The sequence below is a fragment of the Anomalospiza imberbis genome, chromosome 14 (assembly GCF_031753505.1).
Source record: "Anomalospiza imberbis isolate Cuckoo-Finch-1a 21T00152 chromosome 14, ASM3175350v1, whole genome shotgun sequence".
In the NCBI taxonomy this organism is placed as follows: domain Eukaryota; kingdom Metazoa; phylum Chordata; class Aves; order Passeriformes; family Viduidae; genus Anomalospiza; species Anomalospiza imberbis.
Window position 1 is genome coordinate 6,851,536 of NC_089694.1, and position 24,290 is coordinate 6,875,825.

Sequence of the window (24,290 nt, forward strand, 5' to 3'; positions counted from 1 at the left end):
ATGCGAAAAAAATAATCTGTAAACATCTTACTATCTAGGGTTGAACACATTTGATGATACAGTACAAATATACAGTTGTAAAGTGGTTTTGTCTTTGAAAGAATCACCAGAAGGAACAGAGGTAGATTATCCATGGTACTGTCCCAGCCAGTCCTCCAACACAATATTCTACCCGTAGGGCAGGAGCTACTAGAACCACACTGATCAATATGGGAGGTAGTGGCTGAATGGAGCAGACTTCTCCTGGTCTTGGGAGTTCTCACATCCTTTTAAATCTGGGTGAGAGTAATGAAAAATTGGTTTTACACACTCATATTAGTCCTCTGCTGAACCATCAGTAGCCACTACTAGTGTGTATGAAGGCAGATGCAGGAGGAGTGTTCCTACCTAAATACAGAGCCAAATACAGAGTCAGTATTGCTAAAAGCATCTATAAATAATAACTAGGCATGCTGCTTATCATCTCACTCATTTTCTGTACTGCTAAGTAGAAAAGGGTCCAGACCTACTTTTGTGTTGAAGGTATATTCCACAGAACTTAATTCTACCATGCCTTAGAGAGCAAGGATAAACAAAGTCCTGGAAGGAGATCTGAAGGTAACACTGTGCGTGTTTATATGAACAATATGGAATGCATGGGATTCACACCATCAAGAAAACATCCACTTTACAACTCAGGCTATGTGGAAACTCTGCATTTTCCTTTGAAGAGCCTTCAGAAATATAAGAAATGGATTACCAGGCAAGTAAACTGCAGAATAGCACTACACACACTGCAAAGTGCCTTTCCTCAAAGAGAAGGAAGAGCTTTACACCCCTGTAAAAAAAAGGCAGGGGGAAGACAAGAGCTGCCAGGGAAGACACAGCAGAACTGCAAATGTCAATATCCAAAATGAACAGGGAAGTTAACTTAGAATCAGTGATGGCTTTTCAGCTAGTGGATCTGCTGCAGTATTTCAGGAACCACAACGTCATCAAAACTCTCATCCTCCTTGCACACTTTGGGACAATTACCAGGCTACATAGGTAACTATAAAAGACATATAATCAGCAAGCACAAGTTTCTTCTTTTTTGGTTATGACCAGGATTTCAAAAAAGCATTCCTGAATTGTGTTCTGATCTTTTTTTTTCCTAGAAATGAATAGAAAAATCCTGTGTAAGACAGTAAGACTCAATTCTCTTGGTCACTGTTCTTCTGTATCACCCACAAGACTAGAACAAAAAAGCCTTAACAGCATCTGCAACTGAAAGGGTTAGTGGCACTCTGAAAACTCCTGTCTGCCATTACCTTTATGCCAGTTACTCACACAGCACTTTATCTGTCCTTAGAAAATAATTCCATTGTCGGAGTAAAAAACAAAATCAAAACCTGGTCCTTTGGGCAGGAAAGAAATGCAGATTGCTTCACTGCTCAATTCCTTCTTACTGCTCTAAACTGCATTAGGGAATTCCCTCTTCCCAACACCCGTGACAAACACTGCATCTCATCTTCCAGTAAAAAAGAAGCTGCTACAAGAGCAACTGCAAAACCTGGATACACCACACCCTAAATGAGGGAAAAGAATGGAGGTTGAAGCTTACTCCAGGTTAAGGAAGAGGCTACGTGTCTAGGAGGTGAACAGCATCAAACATGCACTGGAAGCAGGTAGCTCTCCTCCTCTGCTGGAGAGAAAAAAAGGGAGAGGGGGTATGAAAATCCTCTCCTCCCAAAGTACGTTAAAAGAGTTTGCAACATTCTCTACTCTCTGATCTCCAATATTTTATAATGTCTCAAACTAAGGCAGAACACCAACCATTATTGTTTTGCTTTTACTCTGGAGCAGCTGCACTGGCAGTCCAATGCAGATGTGTTACCTACCTAACAATGGAAGTAAAACAGGGTAGTTGTAAGGCATCACAAAGAGGTTTACACAGGTTAAAGTAGTGCTTGCTTTTAAATACCCAAACGGGTGGCCGAGTTCGCTGTATTTTCCACTGCTACTCACAAATACCTGACAAAGAAAAAGAGAGAGCACTGTATTAGAATGAAGAATGTGAAGAACAGTAAGCAATGGGGCATTTTAAAATTCAAATCAATCTGAATCCAACTGCATTAAGACAGTAAATTATCAAGCACAGACAAATCTGAACACATCAGGATGAGTGAGGACTTACATTCCCCAGTCACCAAACTGAGACATGCAACATTTAGTGTACATCCAGTAAGTGTGGAAATGCTCTTCACAGAGTAATCTTTACTGCTTTACTGAAACTACTCTGAAGTGATGCCCTGAGGAGTTTTTGAAATTATTTAAAACAGGTTAGGGACATCTGTTGAAGGAATGTTAAATAAACAAGCTATTTGAAATTAGTCTTCTGAATCAAAAATAGCACAACTAATGTTTACAGCAATGACAAAAAGAAATGCAAAACGTTTTTAAGCATAGAAATTAAACAAAACAAACAACCACTCAAGAAATGTCTTGATTGTGCCCAGTGCCAACATTCTTAAAATTGACTTTATTTTTTAAGTGCACATATATGAGGGTTTTAACCCTGAAAAGTAATACATGTAAACAATGTTTCAACAGAATAAAAATGGTAGATATTCTAGACTGAGGCAAGCAAAATAACCCACATCTAAGTCAAAAATAGTTTTCCTAGAAAAAAATAAACCTTGGAGCAAATAGCAAGTGGTTTTCCTCTGTTTTTCCAGGGCATAAGAAACTGGGTTTGTTGCATGGTTTCTATGACAATGAGCCTATTTCTCTGATTTGTAAGGGTCTGATGTGTAGCTGAGAGAAGAAAAGCAGTTTTTGAAAAAGAGCAAAGTAATTTTAGTAACTCAGGCAAATAATGTCCCTAATAGAATATAAAGGACATTTTTGAAACTGTTTTTTTTTTAAGTAACTTTAATTTTCCTTCTGAATATGCACGTCATATTTTCAACTAAGTTATAGTATTTATTAGGGATACAAAAACAGAGACACCTCCAAATTTACCTTCCCAGCTAGAGGATCCTACTGAGCATACTCCTGGTGTACACATTAGGCTAATATTTAAAAGAACACCACCAAGAAGGGAGCTTGATTTTAGAGAGAACACAGAAACATATAAAAAATTACAAAAGTATCACGTGCTAAAGACTTCAGCAACAGAACTTCAACTTCTTCAAGGCCAATCTAGTCAACAGGATCAGCAGATTCCATTCAATTCCCATTAGCAGCCTCAATCATCTAGTGAAAATGATTTGCAGCTGTTCATTAGGTAACATGATGGAAACTAGTGCTGGGTTTTCCCTGTAAGCAAATGGAAGCCTGCAGAGATTTTCAATTTATCCAAAAATGGAACCTGGGGGGCATATTTCTTAGCAAAATGAGATGGACCTATGTGGCCACAGACCTAGAAGGAGAATTAAATGAGATTACAAAGTCTGTGGAGGGAACACTCAATTCTGACTCCTGATAATTCTCTTAGAAAGGAGGTAAGTGAAACCTTGACATGTTTCTTCTCATCTGCTGCAGAGTTTGAACCAGGCCCCAATTCTCCGGGCTTGCAAAGACTGAAGTACCTCAGATTACCCATTACATTTCTAGAATCAAATAAAGGGCAAGTACCTGCCAGCAGGTATGGGGAGACTTTCGTTCCAAGATGTACTGGGTGAGGGGAGAAGGCTCAAGCTCATACTTATCAAAAGGAAGCTTGTCTATGACCATGGGCTCACAATCCACACAGGAGAACCTCACCACAGGGTGAGCTGTGCGTGGAGGCTGAAAGGGAGGAAAAGGGTATCAGTTTTCACGTATTTATGGCAAACAAATCAATTCTCTTAAAAACATCCATAAGCGGGTATTTTATCATCCTGTAAGTTTTAAAACACTCAGTTTCCACAGTATTCCTTTGAAGAGAATAAATACAAGCCCCCATAACAGAATATAAACTAAGTATTTCTCTAACTGAAAATAAATGCTCACACACTGATACACTCTTCCCATCAAGAGAAAAACATGGTTAATATGCCATTTTTTATCTTTACATTTAAAAACCTTCCTGTCAATTGAGCTACAACACAGACAGGCTTAAAGGAAACTTCAATTCTTCTTCCTAGCTTGAAGTCCACAGAAAAACAGAGGGGAGAGGGCACTCAATTCACAAAGGATCTCTCAAAGAACTCTCTACAAACCTCTTTTTTTCCTCTTTAATCAAGAGGTGGGAACAAGGAGAATGGACAGAAAGTACCTTGTGCACTTGCAAAGTGCAGGAACAGAACATGCCTAACAAAAGAGAAATGTTTCGAAAGGCTAGTAAAGCATGCCAAATGTATGATCATTTCAGTAAGAAAAGGAGAAATTAATACTGTTTTTCTCCTCATTTTCTGCAGGGAGTAGCTCTTCTGTTTCAGTTTTAATTCTTCCTGCTAGTGAAAGAGTCCACACATGAAGCAATACCAAGGAAAAAAACCCATAGTTGATCTTCTTTCAAAAACAAATTTTCCTTTTTCCATGTTAATGAATTTTATAAAGCTTTGATTAAAATTTAATTAGGCTCACTATGATTTGTGCTACATGAAGTAACTTTCAATTTTTTAACCTTTTAAATTCTTTCAGCAAATTAACTAACCATATACATTGAAGTGAACTTTCTGGATACAAGAAATGTCACAGGTTACAGTAGCCACATTAGATTGTACCATTCTGTTAAAAACAGTTTTAACCCTTTAAAGCAAAGTCACACCATATTATAAACAGAGAAAGTAAAAACTACTCTATCCATTATCTATTTTCAGTCTGTTCAACTATTAGTACAGAATCCTTTTTTCAGTTCTTATTTTACTTACCAGTGTTGGTGAATTCTGATCAGGCCAAAAAGATTCTGGGATTGGCCAATGCCCCACAGGAACACCCGTTTTAGGGTTAGGCCGTACATAAATGAGTTTATGACAACTATGCCACGGCTGAGAAGCAAATGAATTGATGGGCCTGGATGAATCAACAAGTCCATCTAAAATTTAAACAAAGCAAAATAACAAAAAGAAAATGAAAAGCTACATGCATGCATTTGTCTGCTAGCAAAATTTCTGTATTAGCAGCCAGTAAGGCATTGCATTACTCTTGTTCCAAAGACATACAGATCTTTATATCAGAGGCTGAAATAACCTATGCATCCAGGTGTATCATTGAATCATCTGAGAAACAATTCCAATATTTGCCCCGATCTCCCTTCTGCTCCTGTGTCACAGCCCTTACACAGTGAGTGCAGCAAGGCATACTCACGTGTTATGGAAAATGTATTTGCTTAAGCTCAGTGTCTGACACAGCTCCCACAGGCAGTACCAAGCTACTGCTGCTGCTTCTGCTGCACCTGGAAAGGCTGAGAATTGGCATTTGCATTTCTACATGGGCTGCAGTGCTCACTGACTGATGCTGCCACACAAGGAAACTCCAAGAGGAGCAAAATTTCTAGGAGAAGTTGGATCCATCTTGCAGGAGGCAGCTTTTGCCACATTTTTAATTACAACAATTCACAGATCACTTAAACCCCACAGCCTGCTGCAAAGGCCAGCATTCCCTGCCAGCCCACCAGCACAGACACTCCTGCACACTGAGGACAAAGAACTTTGTAGCACTACAGATATAACCAATAGTTTAATAAACTGCTCTTCAAAGCAAACAGCACAGCAGAGATCACCCACTTAACCAATCTTCATTGTTTTAATAAGATTTTACAATACTAGTTTTCCTTGCTTTAGAGAATTTGCCAGTAATACTGTGGAAACCATGTTTCTGTGACACACAAGTCTGGTTTCTCTGCATTATAAAAACAGTGACTTTTACAGCTTGGGAAAACCCTATAGTATTTCTCTCTAATTTAGGACTTTCTCAATTTCCATAGAGATTAAAAGTCTTGACATTTTTATACATTCGTATCCACAGCCCATCACCATTCAAATGTGACAGAAATGAAGGTAACAAAAACCCCACATTTCACCAGTCATTCTGTCACATAGGAGAGAATATTTGGGCCACCAGAGACATTTGGGAATTTGCTGCTGTGCTGTCCAGCACAGCATTATAGGAAATGCCTTCTTTAAATAAGCAAAAGGAGAAAACAAACATAGAAAAAGCTGATTCCAGAATGAAAGCAGGAATAAAGCCGGCTTTGTCAGAATGTTCAGGTGATGCTAAAAGCTATTATGTTTTCTGATATTCTAGGATCCTAACTTCCCAAACTGGAACTGGTCAGCCCTCTCCCTTTAAGCCATGAACTTCTGCAAATCTGAAGAACTGCTTCACATTTGAAGTGCACTTTCCTCTTTTCCTCTTATGCACTCGACTCACAGAGAGCAAAGTAATTCTTTGTTCTTTACACAGTTTTTCACTCACAGCTAAGAACATTCACCTACATCTTACTGACCTGTGATCATTTAGCAGAATGAAAATCTACAGAAAATTAAGCATTGAAATTGCTTTAGAGATGTTTAAGTGTGTTTAAATACACTACTGCTAGACTTAATTATTTTAAGTACAGTCCTGACAACAATGTAATTCAAACTTAAATGCTTCCTGCAAACATTCACTTTCCTCAGCCATCCAAAAAGAGAAGTGACACAGAGCCAGCCAGCAGTAGATGATCCATACAAGCATGTGCAGACATATGGCATCATTTAACTTAGCAAGGATCAAACTAACATTTGTAAAGGGTGTATCCTGTACACTACAGGGAAAAGCTGGCAGGAAGGACATGGAAGACACTTAAGGACATCTACACACAAATAAAACATTTTGTCTTAAACATTAGGAGCAGGGGAAAAAAAAACAATCACTGTACCTTCTCCAATAGGAGCTGGGTCCGGTCCTGACTTCTCGAAGTTAATAACAACTCCACTTTGGACTTTTTGAACTAAAGATTCTAAACACTGATTCAACATTCTTTGTGTCCGAACGCAGTATGAACGACCTATGCAAGAGAGAAATTACATGGGGAAACAGAAAAGCAAATTTTGAGTAATCTTACTTAAGGAAAATGTTTTATTACCTAAGTCATACTGCCAAGGCTTGCAATTTTAACCAAAATAACAGCAACAAACTCTGTACAAGTTTATGTAAAAGGCAAAGTACTTTGCAAATCAAATACAACCAAGAAAAAGAACCAAAGCCCCACAACCTGCTGAGATTTTGTTACTAAAAAGAGGCCATTAAGGCTTCATCAGGCTGGACCAAGGCCAAGTTTATAGAGGCCCTTAGGAAGGCCTGATTTCACCAAGACTATGTAATCTATCTGCTTTTGTCTACTCAAACCTCCTCCTCCCACACAACAATTTCTCCAAGCACCAATTAAAAAAAAATTCTAATCAACATATCAAGCAACAGCTCCAGAATTATTTTAAGATTAAATTTAGCTTATCAGCCCTGCAACAGAATTAACATCTCACTAATAGCAGTCCTGCTCAATTCAAAACTTAAACAAAAAAAATTAAAAAAAAAAATCATGATGAGCAAAGCCAACCTCCAGAATAACCAAAGAAATTTTCCAAAACCTCCTACTGCATTTAGAAAATGCTCTGACTTCTAGATCTGAAATAGGAATATTGCTTTATTTTAAAGTTCTCCTGTGCTGCTGGAATTCAAGAAAGCACCACATGGATTCACATGGACACAAAGTAATTCAGATAGAGAAAACAGAAAGAGGTGAAGGTGAATTAAAGGAAAATAAATATTTCAAGGCAAATGCCAAATGTGAAGCAAAGCAAAAAAGCATCCAGTTACCTCCTGTAACCTCACACATCTGTGTGATAGCAGATTCATCAGTAGGCACACTCCCAAGCTGCTCTGGCTCAGCAGATGCAGCTCCTGGCAAACGCAGTACCAGAGCAAACAGCCTTTGATCCCAACGGAATGGTTCTTTGGTTAGTTCACTTCCAGGCAAAGGAGAATTCAATGGAAGATGAAGCTGGTGAAAAAAGATTTAAGAACATTTTCCAGTATTTGACACACCAGCTAAAAACATCATATCCAAATTAATTCATTTATCAGTAAAAGACCCCATTTCTCTCCAACCCACTAATTTATCTGAAGTTCTCATCTCAAAACCCTTACAGTCTATGAATTTAGGGGCTGGGCAGTGACAGAATAGCTGGTTTCTATTCTCTATAAAAACAGGTCAACGATGAAGAAGTACAATTAGCAGGAAAAAACTGATTAATATTCATCTCAGCATAGCACCAACCTGCACAACCATAACTTGAAAGAACTTAATGCAAGTTTACCTCCTCTTGGACTCCAGCTGTATTTGTCAGTTTGTTTCCATCTGTGATGGTAATCAAAATAGATGGCTCCAAAAAGAATGGATTCCTTCCCTACAGACAAAAGCACAAGAATGCTAAGAGCAACCTTAACACACAGGCTGAGAGGCTTGTATTTTTGTAATTATAAAATAAACAGTAAGATAAGCAATCTTTCAAAATAATCCTGTAATTTTTTTAATAAGTGTGGAACCACACAGAACTACACAAGATGGGCTACTCCTGTGAGTCCACAGTTGGGGCATTTATACTCTGCTTCTTTGTACTTCAGCGAGGAAAAAAATGCCAGCATTTTCCAGCGTCTTTTCAGTAGCCATAATAAGAAAAAATGAGTTCCCAGCTCAAGCTCTTACACAGAGCTATTCAACATCAAAAAAAAAAGTTAAATGCAAAAAGGAACTTGAACCACCAAAATCCCTCACCAACTATCATTTAAAAAAACATAGAAATATAAAAGACAGAAGACTAGATAGATTTGTTACCTGTCCATAATTGTCTATTCCAGACACTAATCTATTGAGATTTAACAAGTCAAACGATGACCTGAGTGCCTGACCAAGGGTTGTTAGTCCTGAAGCCTGAAGGTTTTTCAGTTCATTCATGAATGTTGCGTGGTTTTCCTTCCATCCAGCCTGTTACATAAAACAAAAAAGCTTATTAGTTATTCTAGCAGCAAACTGCAATCAACTGCAAGTTGGCATTTATCTCTCTTCCCAACAAAAATTAATTATATTCCTGATTAACAGTTGCACTGCACCATTTACATGCTGCACACACCTAATCCAGGTATGCACAACTTGATGTGAAACATGGTTACACCTACAATGGGAGACTCAAGAAACACACACACTGCCAAGCACTGCAAAAACTTTGCATTACCATGAAAATTGCTGTAGAGGTGATGCTGTTAAGAGAAGTATTTGGATTTAGCACGTAAATTATTTTTTTAGGAGAAACTGCCAAGTTTAGAAATCAGAAATGCAACTGCCAAAGTAACAGCAAAGGTAAAACCAAGATAAAAGCACCATAACGTCACTGCCTCTTCTGGCATATACCCATTGCCTTTCTGTCCTTTCTTCCATAAATTAAGTTGGGAAGAAAAGAAAGGAGTGGCTGCAAACACCCCATTAAGAATCAAATTACTGTTTAGTGTCTCAGGGTAACAGCTTAAAATTTTGGAGGTCTTTAAAAAAGTTATTGCTGACAAAGCGCAGGGAACAAAGGAACAGCAAGTGATGAGGGTGCATCAGTCCAAGCAAGCACTCTGGACCCTCTGGTAAGCAGGCCCAACAGGTGTGATTCACATACCCTTCCCTTGAAAGTGGCTTGCTGCACAGTTGGGAAGCTATTTTAGAAAAGAGTAGCTCACAGGGAATTAGTACAGGATTTAAAGATACCTCAGCTAAAAGCCTGAAAGTCCTGGATATTCCTGTAATTTTCAGCCTTGCTATCACACCCTACTCTCCAAGCCACTCCTGCAGCAAGCAAGCAGTTATTCACCCAGGCTCACTATCATCTGGCACCAGAGACATTCCCCGTGCTCCACCAGGAATGCCAGCTACGCAGACATGGAGAGGACCATTTCAGACAGCCTGACTTCTGCTGGGACAACCTCTGAGCAACACATCCTCCAGGTGAAGCAGGTTCTCCTCCCTGTGCACTGGCTCAGCAGCAACCACCTGCTGGCTGTGCCAAGTTGTGCAAGAACACGAGAGGACAGGATCTTCCTGTGCTTTTTTAAGCAGCTCTATCCCATTGCCAACCTTTAGTACACACTGAGGGCTCCGTAAATGGTCTTAGGACAGACATGTTCAGAACTGTAAAAGATATAAGAATCGAGTAGAAAGGACATGTGATGATCAATACTTCTGTTGAGTTGACAAGCCTAAGGTGGGTGGATTTCTTTTCAGAATAGAGAATTATCAGAAGATGATATGACAAAAGTAGTTTGGTCAAGTTTAGCTCCCTTAACCAGTTCTTCAAGCTTGAAATTAATGCAAGGGATACAAGTGAGAAAACTCTGCAATGGGACAAAGAAAGAACAGACTTTCACCAAGAGTGATTCAGCTTTATGACTGAACTGCCCTGGCAGCTCAAAAGAACCAGGTAATTCTCAATAAAACACCAACACTGACACACAACCATAACTTAAAATATAGCATCTCATCAGCAGAGCCACAGCAACCTCCCACACCTGTGGTCAGCTCAAGGCAAAAATGAAATCCAAGCATAGAGTCACTGTTTTAGAGTAAAAGTGACTTAATCAATGGTATTTTTTCAGAGTGAAATAGCACCAAAGCCCAACAAGATTATTTGCCTTATCCTAAAAAAGCCTGTCTTAAACAATTTTAAGTGAAGAGTTACCAAAATTATTTTGTCTGAATTCTACAGACCCATAAATGTAGGTGAGACTACTCTCTTTTGTCTGGCAAAAACACCCATCAGCGAGTCCATCAATGTTCTTGGGAACAGCCAGGCTGGAGTTCAGAAAGTGTTTTCCAGCAAAGACCATTTGCCTTAAGTTGTTACTAAAGCACATGGGGGAACAAAACATTTACAAAAGAAACATTATTCCCAGTCGACATTTCTTGATTTGAACTCCAATGAATTTAAGAGTATTCTTTATAAAATAAACAGTAAGAGTCTTCTTCACTGGTATTTGGAGATTCTGCTATTTTCCCGTTGTGAAAATGTTTGCTCAGCTTCCAGTTCTCTGTTTGATCTTGCTGCAGTGTGGTCAACTGCCTGCAAAATAAAACATGTACCATTTCCCCAGGCAGAAGTAGGGAAGCTGAAGGTACAAGGAGCAGCTGATCACCAGTGGTTGGCTGTCCAAGGAAACTATTTTCCATCTTACAGCTCTCACAGGATCTTTAAAGATAAAGCCATGGAGAACTGTACCTTTGAAATAAACAAGAGTAATATGGAAGAATTTCTCATAATGAGAACAAGAGCAGCAAATGCAAGATTTCCATATCCAGCTCTAACTACAAGTCTGATTAGTTAATGTACTCCATTCTCTACCTTATCCTCAAAAAAAAAAAAAAAAATTGAATCAAAAACACTTAAATCAATGACAAGTCTGCTTCTGTAAAATGTTTTTCTCCAGAAAGACTCAAGCCAATGTATATAGTGAAACATGTATTTCAGGGACAGAAACTCCAGCCCCAGAGAAGTCTGTATATTCTCCTTTCCATATATACAGTAGGAACATTCTTAGGGCAAAACAGAGTCAAGTACCCAACACTGAGCAGATGCACGAGTTCACGCTAAAGTGATTAAATAATAATCCTTCCTAAATTCAAAATACTGCCACCAACACTGCTTAAAAAAACCCACTGGCTTTATTTGCCAGAAGAAACACCAATGACCAAAAAAACCCAACCAAAACCCCACAACCTTTAAAGGACCAAAACCAAACATATTCCTCAAAACTACTAATCCTCTACAGGTCAGAAACTAAGAAGTCAGAACTGAATAATAGTTATTTCAGCTGTTTATGAACCAATTTGAACAGTGAGAGTATTTGCTTCTAATCTTCCAGTATTACATTCCAACTCAGTCACTTTTATGTCCAGAATTTATTAATAGCAATCTGAGCAGCCTTTACCTTGCCAGTATATTACTGGCCTTTCCTTTGATAATTTATATGAACAAATAATTTTAAACTCTAAACACATACCAGAAGACTTTCAAAGATACCTAGGAAAAAACAAGTACTAAAATCAAAAATCTCACCCTCTTTGCTTATGCCAACAACAGACAAAAATGCTCTGTCATTTGGCCTTCTGCAAGCTCTGGATACATCCTACAAACCACCCAGAGATTTGGAAGCATCACACCACCCTCCAGCTCCTAGCTTCAGCCTTGGCAAGCAAATCATGCTGACAAGAAATAACATACTTAAAAAGTAACATTTTTCTCTGGTAACTTAGTTTTCAGACAAATCCGTGCCCTGCTCTGTATTTCACCACACAGCTACAGAAGTATTTCAGCTGCTCCAAGAAGCAGGTAAGGTCAAAACAGCTTATTTCAGCAGGAGAAAGGCCCACATTAACGAGAATTCAAACACCAAGGTGAAAAATACAGTGAAGAAAAGGAGCTCTTATTTAGACCAAGCAGAATCAGGACTAACTGAACATCAAAAGAACAGAGTTGAGCAGCAAAAGAAAATCTTGGTCAGAGTCAGTAGCTTAAAAAGACCTTCAAGATCTAGGACAAAGAAGACTCTAGTTGCAAGACACTAGAAAGAAAATCTTAAAATTCTGTAGCAGGAGTTAAAAAACAAAAACAAACCACCCCACCTTTATCAGGGTGCAATATCAATATACAGGTAAAACAGTACCAAGTTTTGAATATATGTAACACAGATCTTGAAATCTGTGGTCTTACTGTAGTTTTTTACTGGTTCATTGTTGGTTTGTTCTGGCTTTGATTGATGCTGTGCTTTTTTTCTTTTATTCTTTCCAACTATTTCTTGGAACAGTTTTGTCAGCTTGTAAAAAAAAGGGCAGAGCCAAAGGCTGGGCATTAGAGCACAAGAATTCCAGGTCCAAAACAGTTCCCAGTTTCACCAGCTTCGGGAAGTCCAGGGACATGGTGCTTTTGAGGCTGCAAGTCTTCATCTTCAGAGCTTCTAATAAGCAATGCCATAAGACTGAACTGCACAGTTTATTGTTCACTGGATTGCTTTCAGATCTAATTCAAAAACTGCAACATTACTAAAAATAATCTTCCAAGAAGACAATTTGCAATCCTGCATGCCAATCACAACAGCCTGTGTTACAGTACGTACTCAATATTAGTCAAACATACAGATTTTTTAAGAGTTCTGCTAATGTTTCCTTAGAAAGAGCAACTGCATTTCAGATATTACTACTTTTTAAATTAAGTTTATTAACTTGTTTATTACAATTTGTTTATTAAGTTTCTCAACAATTCAAGCTATTATTAAATGCACCCATCTTAGGAAAACAGACTACCTGAAGATAACATGCCTGTGGCATCCTAGCTTGTCAGTGGCAATCATTTGGAAAAAAGGTAAGGAAAAAAAAATCCAGCTGTTGAAATCTGAAACCACCACTGCTATGGAATTTCCAAGTACCACAAGAAGACAGGGAAATCAGCAGAGCATTTTACCTCCCAAATCACCAGAATGACTCATTTTTAAATTACCTTTCTGTTCACTGGTGACTATACACATGATCACAACTCAGACCTGCTCAGGTCTGAGCCAAAGTCAAGCGAAGTCAAGTGTTTCTTTTGTACAGAAGTGAATTATTCTTTTTACACCCTAACAATTCACGGGGCTGCTTCCCAAATGCCGAAGTATCTCCACCTCTTTGTAACCTCCTGAACCCAGCCCCAGCACTGCTCAGTGGGTTCTGCAGCAGGGAATAACCACCTGAGCATCGACACCTTTGGCATAGGAGTTTTAGCAAGCCAAGACTGTCTTGGTCACCCCAGTTCTGGCACAGTAAAACTCAGCAAACAGGGAGAGGGAGAGGTGCTGGTACCATGTGTCCCCCTGCCCATGAAGGACAGGGTAAGGCTGCTTGTCAGTACAGAGCAGCCAATGCCCACTCCACCTCCACGTGTTTGATCTGTTATTCGAAGATTTGCTAGCTAAAAATAGTACACAGGAGAAGAAAGGTACTGACTACACTACGAACTCCAAATACATTTTTATTTAACATTTTCCATTTTCCTAAAATAATTCAGAATCATATGATCTACTAATCACCTACTAATTTCATCCTCACAAATGTTTGTCTGTGCAAATGGGGCAGAAAAACAGCTCTAAGAGACACAAACACTGACCCCCCTCCAAATACTTATGAATGCCATTTTTGAGGCAACAGAGCCCTCAGGTTTTCTGTACCTCTGGCTGCAGAACTCTTCTTATTTCAGCACTTCCACTCTCTCGTTTGTTCTGTGCAACACACCAGTCCTGTCACTGCACAGCATTAAACAGCCCGTAGCAAAGAAACTCCCGAGATCAATTCTTTTTTGTTCTTGGCTCAGGAGAGCAGCACAGCACCCACCTCTCATATCTGAGATCAGCACAGCTCCAGCACAGAACGACACTGGCACACAGGCCTGAACTCAGCTCCTCACCGGGGCGGTGCTGAGCACAGGGAGCAGCAGGGCTCACTGCCTGCTCCAGCAGGTGCACACTGCTGTCTGCTCTGAGACCTGCCTAACAAAGATCCTCCTCCTCAGTGCTCATCTGGGGAGTATTTTAGCAGGTAACCAACTCACAGGTTTAAACCACTCCCTCGATAATCCCACACAGTAGTCAAGTACAGTGAAGAGTCTACAGAAGCATCACTTGGTGTTCCTTACATCAGAGCTAGTGAGCACCACTCAGAGTGTTAAGGCTAAGTGTTGTGAATAGTAAGTTGATTGTTTCTTCCTGTAAAGTTATTTCTGCTGCTTTTATAGGACACTCAGACTGAAAAACATCCATCCAAAGTGCTTATTTAAATCCAATGGGGACTTTTTGAAAATTTAGTTCCTGAAAAAGCATCTAAATTCCAGTCAAATAAACTTTTGTTATGTTTTAATAGACATAAAATTTCTCAGAGACCAGAGAAGCATAAACTGCTTTAAAACATCTTTAGAAAAAAAAAAAAATCTTAAAAAAAGAAGACACTGAAGTAGAGGACTCCTTTGATCCCACATAGCTGATACAGTCTGACACCAGATTTTTAGCAGAGAGCTGTCACTTCGCACACCCCGCTATCTCCATCCAGCTCCAGGCACCACAATTCTTCCTTTTTCTCTGGGACACACCATGTACCTTGGTAACACAGAATCTCTCCTGCCCTCACCCACACTATTTCTCCCTACACAGCTGGAAACAGTGCAGGGCAGCTGTCCCTTGGGACACAAGAGCCACACTAGAGCCCCTCCTGGACACTCACTACTCAGTGCCTGGGGAGCACCCTCCTTTCACCTCCCCTCAAAGCAATCCAGGCCTTGCACTCCAAAGAAGGGCTGCAGTATGAAGTAAGATGCCCAGGAGATCCCCTTCAATTGCACATTTCTAAGCTGAATTCTCCTGTACCTGCACTCATCAGACTAAATAATTTTTGAAGACAGACTGAATCAGCTGGTTTTCTAGAGCACATTAGTGAATGTTAACTGCATTCTAGCACAGTATGTAAGTGCCAGCTTTTATTACAGGCAGTCAGCTACACAGAAAACTACTTCATCTTGTATAGAAAGAAGTATTTCTCCATGAAACATTAAAATAAAAAAACCCAAAGAAAGCTCAATCTACACCATGCAACTCACTGTCCTTTCAAGATGACTTCACTATTAAATAAGACATAGAAATGCTTTTCCTTCAAGAAGAATTCAAGATGTTTGTGTTACAAACAACTCAAATAATCTTTAAGCACAGCACCCCTGCAAAACATGAGCAGAGAGATTCTTAAGCTCCGGTTACAAAACGTGTACTGGGGCCTTTTGTTAATATCAGCATTTAGAGAGAAGCAGCATCTTCTCCTATAGGAATGCCAAATGCAGAAGCTGCATGAACAACTCAAAGCTGGAAACTGCTTGGAACCAAGGGATAATAATCAATGCCAAGCAAGAAAGAAAAAAAGCCTTCACTACCTTTTTAATTTATTACCTGCTGCTCCTGCTTCAATCCATCTCTGGATTTAGCTTTTTGGTCAACAGTATTTCATGTATTTTGACAGTTACTCTCACTGCACTTTTTCTTGTACAAGGAAAAAAGGAAACACATGAAGAAAGGACAGTATAAATACCAAAGAGATCATGGTATCACCCCGTTCCAAAAAGCATTCTTATTTAAATAGAAGAACACTATCCAGTTTTAAAAAGCACCTATTTCTGAAGAACACACGAGAAGCCATGATATTTCAGTACAGAGCTGAACCAGAACAAGCTACATTTCACACAACAGCTTAATGGAGAGGGAACACAGAAGTAATCACAGTTTGCAGCCTTAGCACAGTAAGCATAACAAGAGGCTCCATACTCCTGTTCAGCAGCATAGCAGTCATTTCAGAAATACCATTATAGGTGCATCTTATCCAAACACTGTAGAGAGGGCAACGGCAGAAATGTGGAGGTTTCAATCAAAGATTTTCAGCTACTCATAGTGCCTGTTGCTCTTCCAGCCTACCAAATATGCTCTCAATACCAATCAGCCCCAGCTCTGTCCTTCTCCTGGTCCCTTCCCACACTCAGCATGGCTGGAGAAGTCACAAGGAACAAAGGCAATAGCTAAGAGGTTACAGAGTAGCTGCTACTACACAATACAAGGGACTCCTCACTGCACATTTTCTGCAATCAAGTGGAAAAGCATTACTGATGATACTCTAGCTGTACAGCCCAGAGCTGGAATAACACAATATGATTCACGTTTATTTTGCAAACTGCCACATTCCTTCCTCCTTCCTCCCAAAAGCACATCACAGAACTACAGCAGCACACCAAAGTGCTACAAGTATTGCAAATTTACTTCTAAACTCAAGGATCTAGAAGGAGTCATCTAATCACCAGCTTTCCTCAATTAATGTCTGAAATGCTGCTCAACACACTGCTGAGGAAAAGAAATACTTTAGATGACCATTAAATTCATATACTCACAGAAATATCAACTAGCCAGCCCAGCAAATAAATAACTTCACTGTCTTACAGCCAAAAATACACTGATGGCCTTGGGAGCATTACTATTGATCAGATTTTTATTTCAGATGATGGCAAGGTTGGATGTCTTTTTAATGCAAGAGTCATCTGGACCGAAAGTAACTACCTGAGCTTAAGCCCTTTTGATTAGAGAAAGCTCCCCCAGGCCAGGCCCTCTGAGTGCAGGGCACATGGTCCTGATCCAGCCCTCCAGTCCCACCACATCCCAGCTAGGGAGAACCATCGGCAGCCCTGGCAGCAGCTAAAGGCACCAAGTGTTCTCCTCAACAGATGCACATTCTCCCACAAAGCAGAGCTTAACTTTTTTTTTTTTAATCAAGACTCACTGGCTGAACCATTAACAAGCTATGAAGACCAAGGCTAATGCATTATACTCACTTAGAAGCAGAGCATAGCAACACCAGCTTAACCACACTGTAGATCTTTGTTTTCTGCCCAATTAATTGCTCTACAACATCCATCTTATCAAGATTCTCACTTTTTAAAACACTATTTCACACGTTTAAGATTTTAAAAGCATCTGTGAGAACATAGACAAACCAACAACTGCCTTATCTTTAGAAAGTAAAATTAGGGCATTCTGAACTGTTAAGTTTTTTTAGTCTAGAATAACATTCAATAAATCTAGTGCTGCTTATGCTGAAATTTGCATAGATACACAAGGAAAGAATAACTGGGTAAATTGTGGGACAGAAAATCATAACAATAAAAATAATAATAGCTATTTAAAAATGAAACAAGACTTGTTTACTTATTTGACAATAAGCAGTTCAAGCTTCAGAGATCCTTGTCAATCTCAGTTCTTACACCAAAATAAAGTTTGTTTTTTCAATGCTCTGCAGAGTGAATATACAAATCAATACAAGTCTGTGGGCAACTACAGATTCTGATCTGCACAATAACAGTCTCTTTACAAGAATTAATCTCTTGGCACATTCTTAAAACCTCGATCCTAAAACATGCTGCTTACAGCTGAAACTGATTGCTATGTGTTTTTCAAGTGTTCTGAAATCGGCCAGAAAAAAAAGCAAAAAAATTCCTTTCAATTATTGCCTGCTATACTTTTGGGAGGTATAAAGCACAAGAGTTACATCATTAAGAGGTGCATTGTAAGGATAAAGTTTAGGAAAGAAAAGAAATTCCAAGATTCGATCTATAAGAATGCATTATTTAAGTAACAATCTACACACAGCACCAGCTGCTCTTTACATTTGGTTTTCTGGGGTTTTTTTTGGTTGGTTGGTTTTTTGGTGGGTTTTTGGGGGCTGTTGGGTTTTCTTTTTTTTTTTTTTCTGTTTGGGTTTTTTGGAGGTTTTGTTTGTGGGGTTTTTTGTTTTATTTTGTGGGGTTTTTTGTTAGCCTGTTATTAAATAAAATCAAGGATACGGGCATTCAAAATACAGACAGTGGAGAGAATCACTAAGACTGAAGCCATCTGGACCCTTCTGACAGGGCTCTTGGAGTTGCACTGCTCCCCCCTCCAAAAGCACTGGGCTCCAGAGCACAGGTCACACGGTACAGAACGTGCTTTTTCCCACTGGATCCCAGTTGCCTGAGGTATGGGAACACTGTAGGAGACAGTGTAGGATACAGTAGGATACATCTTTTCGAGATCACAGCAAGCTCAAAACATCATTGTTGCACCACTGCTGCAATCACAGTTCCTCCTGGCAAGCTGTTATAAAATATGCAAGGGTGAACAAGGTAGAAGTGTCTGCAATCTTCATTACCTTTTTCCACTGTTAAAATGTGAGCCTATCAACTACTACATCAGCTCTCACTGAGTTAAAAAAGAACGAATGCCCACCCGCAAGGTATCACAGATGTACTTTGTGCATATTTTTAGCCCCACCACACAGCCAGGGTGCAAGGCCCAGGCCTTTTTACATATATATACCAACTAAAAAGACATTTTTCAAAAACCTCCTAAGTGAAACTGAAATAATAACAGTAAAAAAGGGGTAGAGGCAGACCACAAAGATTCCATGTGTCAGGAACCACCAACTTCACAAAGCACCCTCCTTTACAGAACACCTCCCTACAAAAATATAACTCAGGAGATCCAACTCAACTGTTTTGATTCCACATTTTAAGCTGCTATTTTTAAAATAAAAGTGACCTTTGCACTGAGGATGAGTAAAGCCTCTTAATGCAAACCTATCTACTTTTGTCTAGTTTATCCTGTAGTCTTAAGGGCTTACATCTTTGAATGTGTCCAAGCCCAAATAAAGAACCAAATAAAAAGATGAAAATATAAATTGCTATAATGGCTATGATGGTTTCCATTCAAGGCCTCTGGCATCTCATCTATTGTACAGTACAAAGCAGAAACCCACCCTACATGAAAAAGCAAGATTTTACTTTGCAGATTCCTGTAGGAGCAGAACCAGTTAAAATATTTGCATTAAGAATTAAGCCAGCAACACACACTCGCCCTTCTGTGAAGACAGGCAGCAGGTGAAAGCACAAGTTCAAGTATTTAACTACTTCAAAATTATAACAATAAAAAGGACAGCCAAGCAGAGTTCAGACCCTCATGTCTATCAAGAAGTTAATTTCTGAACTGTCCTTCCATTTAAGTAGATTCCTTTCAAAAATTTAACCATCACCTTTAAGTTCTTGCATGAATTTGATTTTTCACAAAATACCTCAATTTCAGAAGGCACAGAACTGTACCTTTTAGAAGAATGAATCACCCTGATTACTACTGCTCTGTTTTTTTAAAAGCAAAAGGTACATTACTTTTCACAAAATTCCTCATTATAATTTTCTGTCCCCATTACACCAGTTCCTGGAAGAGGTTGCTTACAACTCACAACCAGGACACAAAGAAGTAAAGCAGCATGCTTATGCATGTTTAAAAGCATTTTAACACATTTTACACTACCCAGTATGATATTTCTCAGGAATGGGAATGTGCTTTTTAAAGGACACACTCTATAGGAATCAATTTAGTACCTTTATAAGCTAAAAGGAGCTACAATACTTCCTTGCTTGCTGCAGGGGTGCCAACTGATGATTCCTAAGATTTTAGTAAAATACATTTTTAGATGTTTTCAGATTCTGAGACACAAACACCACAGTATCTAAAATACCTACCACCTGCACCAACAAGAACCTTCTGTCTATGGCCTTACTTATCCAATTTCAGAACAGATGCCTAATTTAAAAAAAAAGAACTTTTAAAAACATATTCTTCAGTCAGATTTAAGTGATAAAGCAGTTAAATTGAAAGAAGCATGTAAAAACTGTTTGGTGGTTATTCCCAAACAGTATTAAGTTGATTGTTTTGCCCTAACAAAAAAATAGACAATCCTATCTGTACGAGTGTTCCTTAAACAACTGACTTCTGTTTCTCTTCCTTAAGTCACTGTGTTTAACAGAGGAAAAGCAATTGTTGGCTTTAACCTGCCAGTCATTTCTGCTCGAAGACAGCCTTCTGAAAACACACCAATTTAACAACAAAGCCTCAAACATGCACAGTGGAAGATGTGGAGGAGAGGTGTGTGGAGTACTTCCAAGGCAATGGAAGATGTTGGTGCTCAGAAATAAAAATACTGCTGTAACTGACCCAAAAAGTGTATAGTGGTAGAACAGGAACGGTTATCTCTCTCCACTGAACAAGTACAGAATACAGTTATCAAGAACAGACACTGTGTGCTGCTTACACTACATCCAGTCCCTCAGTACTACATTCAGCACCTCTCTTCCCCCTTTCCAACAATGCCTGCCTAGTGGGTTCACTACGTGTGTACATCATTAACAGCATATCTGCAGAGAAAGATAGGCCTCTCCCACTGACCTCAGCTCCCTGTCCCTTTTGCACCTCTCGGATAGCAGCTTCCCTCTTGTCCCTGCAGCTGCTATCTGCCTTGCACCAAAAATTCTGCCTGCACACCCCACTGCCAGCCTGTAAACCTCCAAGTGTATTCCCAGCTGCTCACACCAACCTTCCACAGCACAGGCTAGACCACCGAGTACTCGTGCCTGCCAAAAGTCAGACCTTTTACATATAAAACCCAATGATTTTCAGTGTCTCAAGGTTTCTGTAAAAACTTAATCAACTGAGGCTCAATCTGTGGACCTGCTACAGTATACTAGGTATTCCTCTGGTTTTCTTCTTTCAGAGAAATGAAAAAACACACTAATGCATTTCCTACCACCTCAGGCAGCATTCCTGCAGATCTGTGCCTCGAACCCAACAGGTTTCATGGCTGGGTTTCTCTTTCTCTCTGAAGGAGCTCTGATCTAATTTCTTCCAGAAACAAACAGATCTCGCATCTCTTTCAGCAGCACAGCCTATTCATTTGCCCCTGCCTTGTGCAGAGTGAGCGGTAATCAGTTCCATTATGCACCAGCACAGGATTTCCATGAAAGCAAAATTTAAAAATGCTTCTGCCGGAAGCTTCTGTGCCACCAAAATAAAAGACAGCAAAGTTAGTCTCCTCAAGTGTGACCTTATGAACTCCCAGTTTTGAAGCACTATTTCAATATCATAAACAAGCAGGTTATTTACATACAGTAAGTATTCTTTGACAGATGCTTAAAAAAGCCTCTACAAATTCCTGCTCCAGCCTCTAAGATATCCCAATCCAACTCCAGAATTTCAGGAAAAAAAGAAGAGGTTGTTCAGAGTCCATCATGAAGAGCTGCTTCCACAAGAGAGCTCTTTAGCACTGAAACATATGTTCAGGCTAGCAGGGAACAGCAGAGGAACTGGAAGGCATCCTATCCATCAGTCCCAGTTTGCACATCTCAAACAGTGCAGTGTTTCACACACACTGTATAAAGTAATTTGAGCTACTTCTTAGACAGCTATGTACATATTTCTGCACTCAAATTCATGGAGCCTATTTCTGCAGTGCAGTCACAGCTGACTCTTGAATTCAGTATGACACAACAGAAGGAGGAAAATATGTATTTCAGAATATAACTTATGTTCTCTCAGTCGTCTGACTTGTGACCAGATCATTTATGAAGGTCAGACAATAGAATCTCACATGAACATAAAACAGAAGTCATATTTCTGTGACCAGATAATAAATAATATTCCTCAAGCCCTGAGGAAAGGCCGCATCACTGCCAGCAGCCAGATATCAGTCACAAGGGAACAGGGCAGTCCAGTTAATCAATAACTTCACATAAGGCCACCATTGTGTTTTTGGTCTGGGCCTGAACTCGCCATTTGCAGCCCAAAACCACAAGCAAGCCACAACCTGCAGGATGTGAGGTTTCACAAAAATCGAGACTGGGAAAAATAAATGAAGAGTTAAGCCTTGCTTTCTTTTTCAAAAACTCTTTTGGCTAAGATTTTGGCATGAGCTCAATTTTCAGACAAATCTAGATAGATCTTGCTGAAACATCATCACTGGAAAATAGGAAAAGCTTGCAGGGAAAAGGGTAGGTGAGAAGACTGTTCTGTTTTCTTCATACTTTTACTCGAGCACCATTACTTCACAAAAAAAATAAACAAAATGGCTTAAGATTCTGCCCACTTACACCACAACACACGCTTATGTACAGAGAAACACCTATATTTGACAGGAGAGGCTGAAATTTATGTGATTAAAAAAAAAATCGATTGGGTAAATATATGAAAAAAGCCACAGAAGACATGAGGGCCATAGCAAGAGCTCATGACAGGCCCCTGACCCACACACCGAGCGAGCTCGGGAAGTGCTGCGCACAACTGTCAGTAACACGCCTGGCCTGCTCCCACCCTCCCCCAGCATTCCGGATCAGCCACCTTGTGCAGGAAGGGATGAGAAGGGTGGGGCTGGCACACAAGGCTCGCAGGTGCTGGGAGGTGCTGCAGCTCCAGGTCACAACACGGCCGAGATGGAGCAAGATCCGGGCTCTAGCAATCCATGGACAGAAAGTCCTCAAAGCAAGGACACATCAGGAACTGTATTCCCTGAACAGGACAATGCACTTCCCTTGCCAGAAGGCCAGGAACATCAAACACCCTGCCAGGCAGCAAGGCTGTTCTTGAACCCATTTCTTCTTGCCCAACTGGATACACATTGGAAATAAACTCCTTCCATACCTAAATTTAAGCACTAGTGTTTTAACAGTAATAGACGCCTTTTACAAAGGTGCTTTACTGTACATCTTATTACCTTCCCATGCATGCCAAATACCCAAAATCAGATACCCAAATGCCAGAACAGACTAGCTCACTTCCATGTTAACATGCCACCAACTAGCACATTCTCACTTGATAGCACCCTATCATAATTTTAATCTAAAAAATACACTAAAAACATTAGGTTGAAAATTCTTACTTCATGAAATACTAGTTTTCCCTTAGTTCATAAAATGAGTGTCCAATGGAATGTACAGGTATTTTTCCACTAACCTATACAGAATCACATCACTTGATAATTACAAGGTTAATACATTTCCTAAGATGTTTTTAAAATATTAAATATTTGTCTCTTACTGTAGAGTATTTTGGAAACAAAGTAAGAGTTATAAGCGGTTGCACCATAACTGCTGTCACAAATCACCTATACATTATATAGCAAATAGAAGCCAAACAGCTGACGAGTTTCCAGAGGCATCTGCTGCCAGAGTGGGGCTGATATTCCTGCCATCCCCACCTGCCCAGAACAGCACCTTGACTCCTCTTTAGACACTTGTCATCACAGCTCTTTGCAGAGCCCCACTGCAAACTGAGAGACTAAATAATTCCATGTTTAAAAAATGGCACAGAGAGATATAAGCAGTCAAACAGAATCAACAGGTCCTGTAAACAATTTCAAACCATCTATACTAAAGACAGTTTCAAAAACACCTTACTTTCACAGATTTTGGCAAATTGTTTGTGCAACAGCATGATGCTTCCACTTAGCACAATACAATATATATGCATAATACTTTCTTGATATATTCTTGTCCATCAAAAGTGAACCAGTGCTGTTGGTTTGAAATAATTTAATGCTACAGGCAAACAAATTCTGAAACAAACCAATCCAAAACATGTATCTCAGCTACCCCTGCTCCAAAACTCAGGTTCCTGTAATTCCTCTGTGTCCTAGGTGGTCTCAACTCCCCCACCAGATTATTTCCCTCAAGTGATTCTCTGGTAAACTGTCTGAGAGACTATGTGATTTAATTAGTATAAATAATAAAGAAAACAAGAGGCTAAAACAGCCATTGCTGCACATACTTGGAAAGCAAGCCTGCAAAATGCATTCACTTGCCAGGTTTGTTTTCACATTCTCCAAATCAAGACAAATAAAGCATTTAACTGCAGCACCATTACCAAAGAAACCAGATTTTTTATGTTTACAAGCATGTTCTGTAAGGCATAGAGAATAT

The 24,290-nt window shown here is 39.5% G+C and overlaps 1 protein-coding gene across 6 annotated transcripts in view; it reads right to left on the minus strand.

The window, feature by feature from the left end:
- Positions 1 to 24,290, minus strand: part of LOC137482412 (integrator complex subunit 6-like) — a 39,737-nt gene that overhangs the window by 12,514 nt on the left and 2,933 nt on the right. For 4 of the 6 annotated variants that reach the window (XR_011004051.1, XR_011004050.1, XM_068204687.1 and 1 more), the window contains exons 3-9: positions 8,765 to 8,914; positions 8,247 to 8,336; positions 7,747 to 7,930; positions 6,809 to 6,937; positions 4,818 to 4,981; positions 3,598 to 3,750; positions 1,860 to 1,992 (exon numbers count right to left, since the gene is read on the minus strand). Coding sequence is in view for 4 of the 6 variants with exons in the window: in XM_068204687.1 (XP_068060788.1) it covers positions 1,860 to 1,992; positions 3,598 to 3,750; positions 4,818 to 4,981; positions 6,809 to 6,937; positions 7,747 to 7,930; positions 8,247 to 8,336; positions 8,765 to 8,914 (1,003 nt within the window). In the remaining 2 variants the exon portion in view is untranslated. Of the gene's footprint in view, positions 1 to 1,582; positions 1,664 to 1,859; positions 1,993 to 3,597; positions 3,751 to 4,817; positions 4,982 to 6,808; positions 6,938 to 7,746; positions 7,931 to 8,246; positions 8,337 to 8,764; positions 8,915 to 24,290 lie in introns of all 6 variants that reach the window. The other 2 variants (XM_068204689.1, XM_068204688.1) reach the window with 2 other exon arrangements.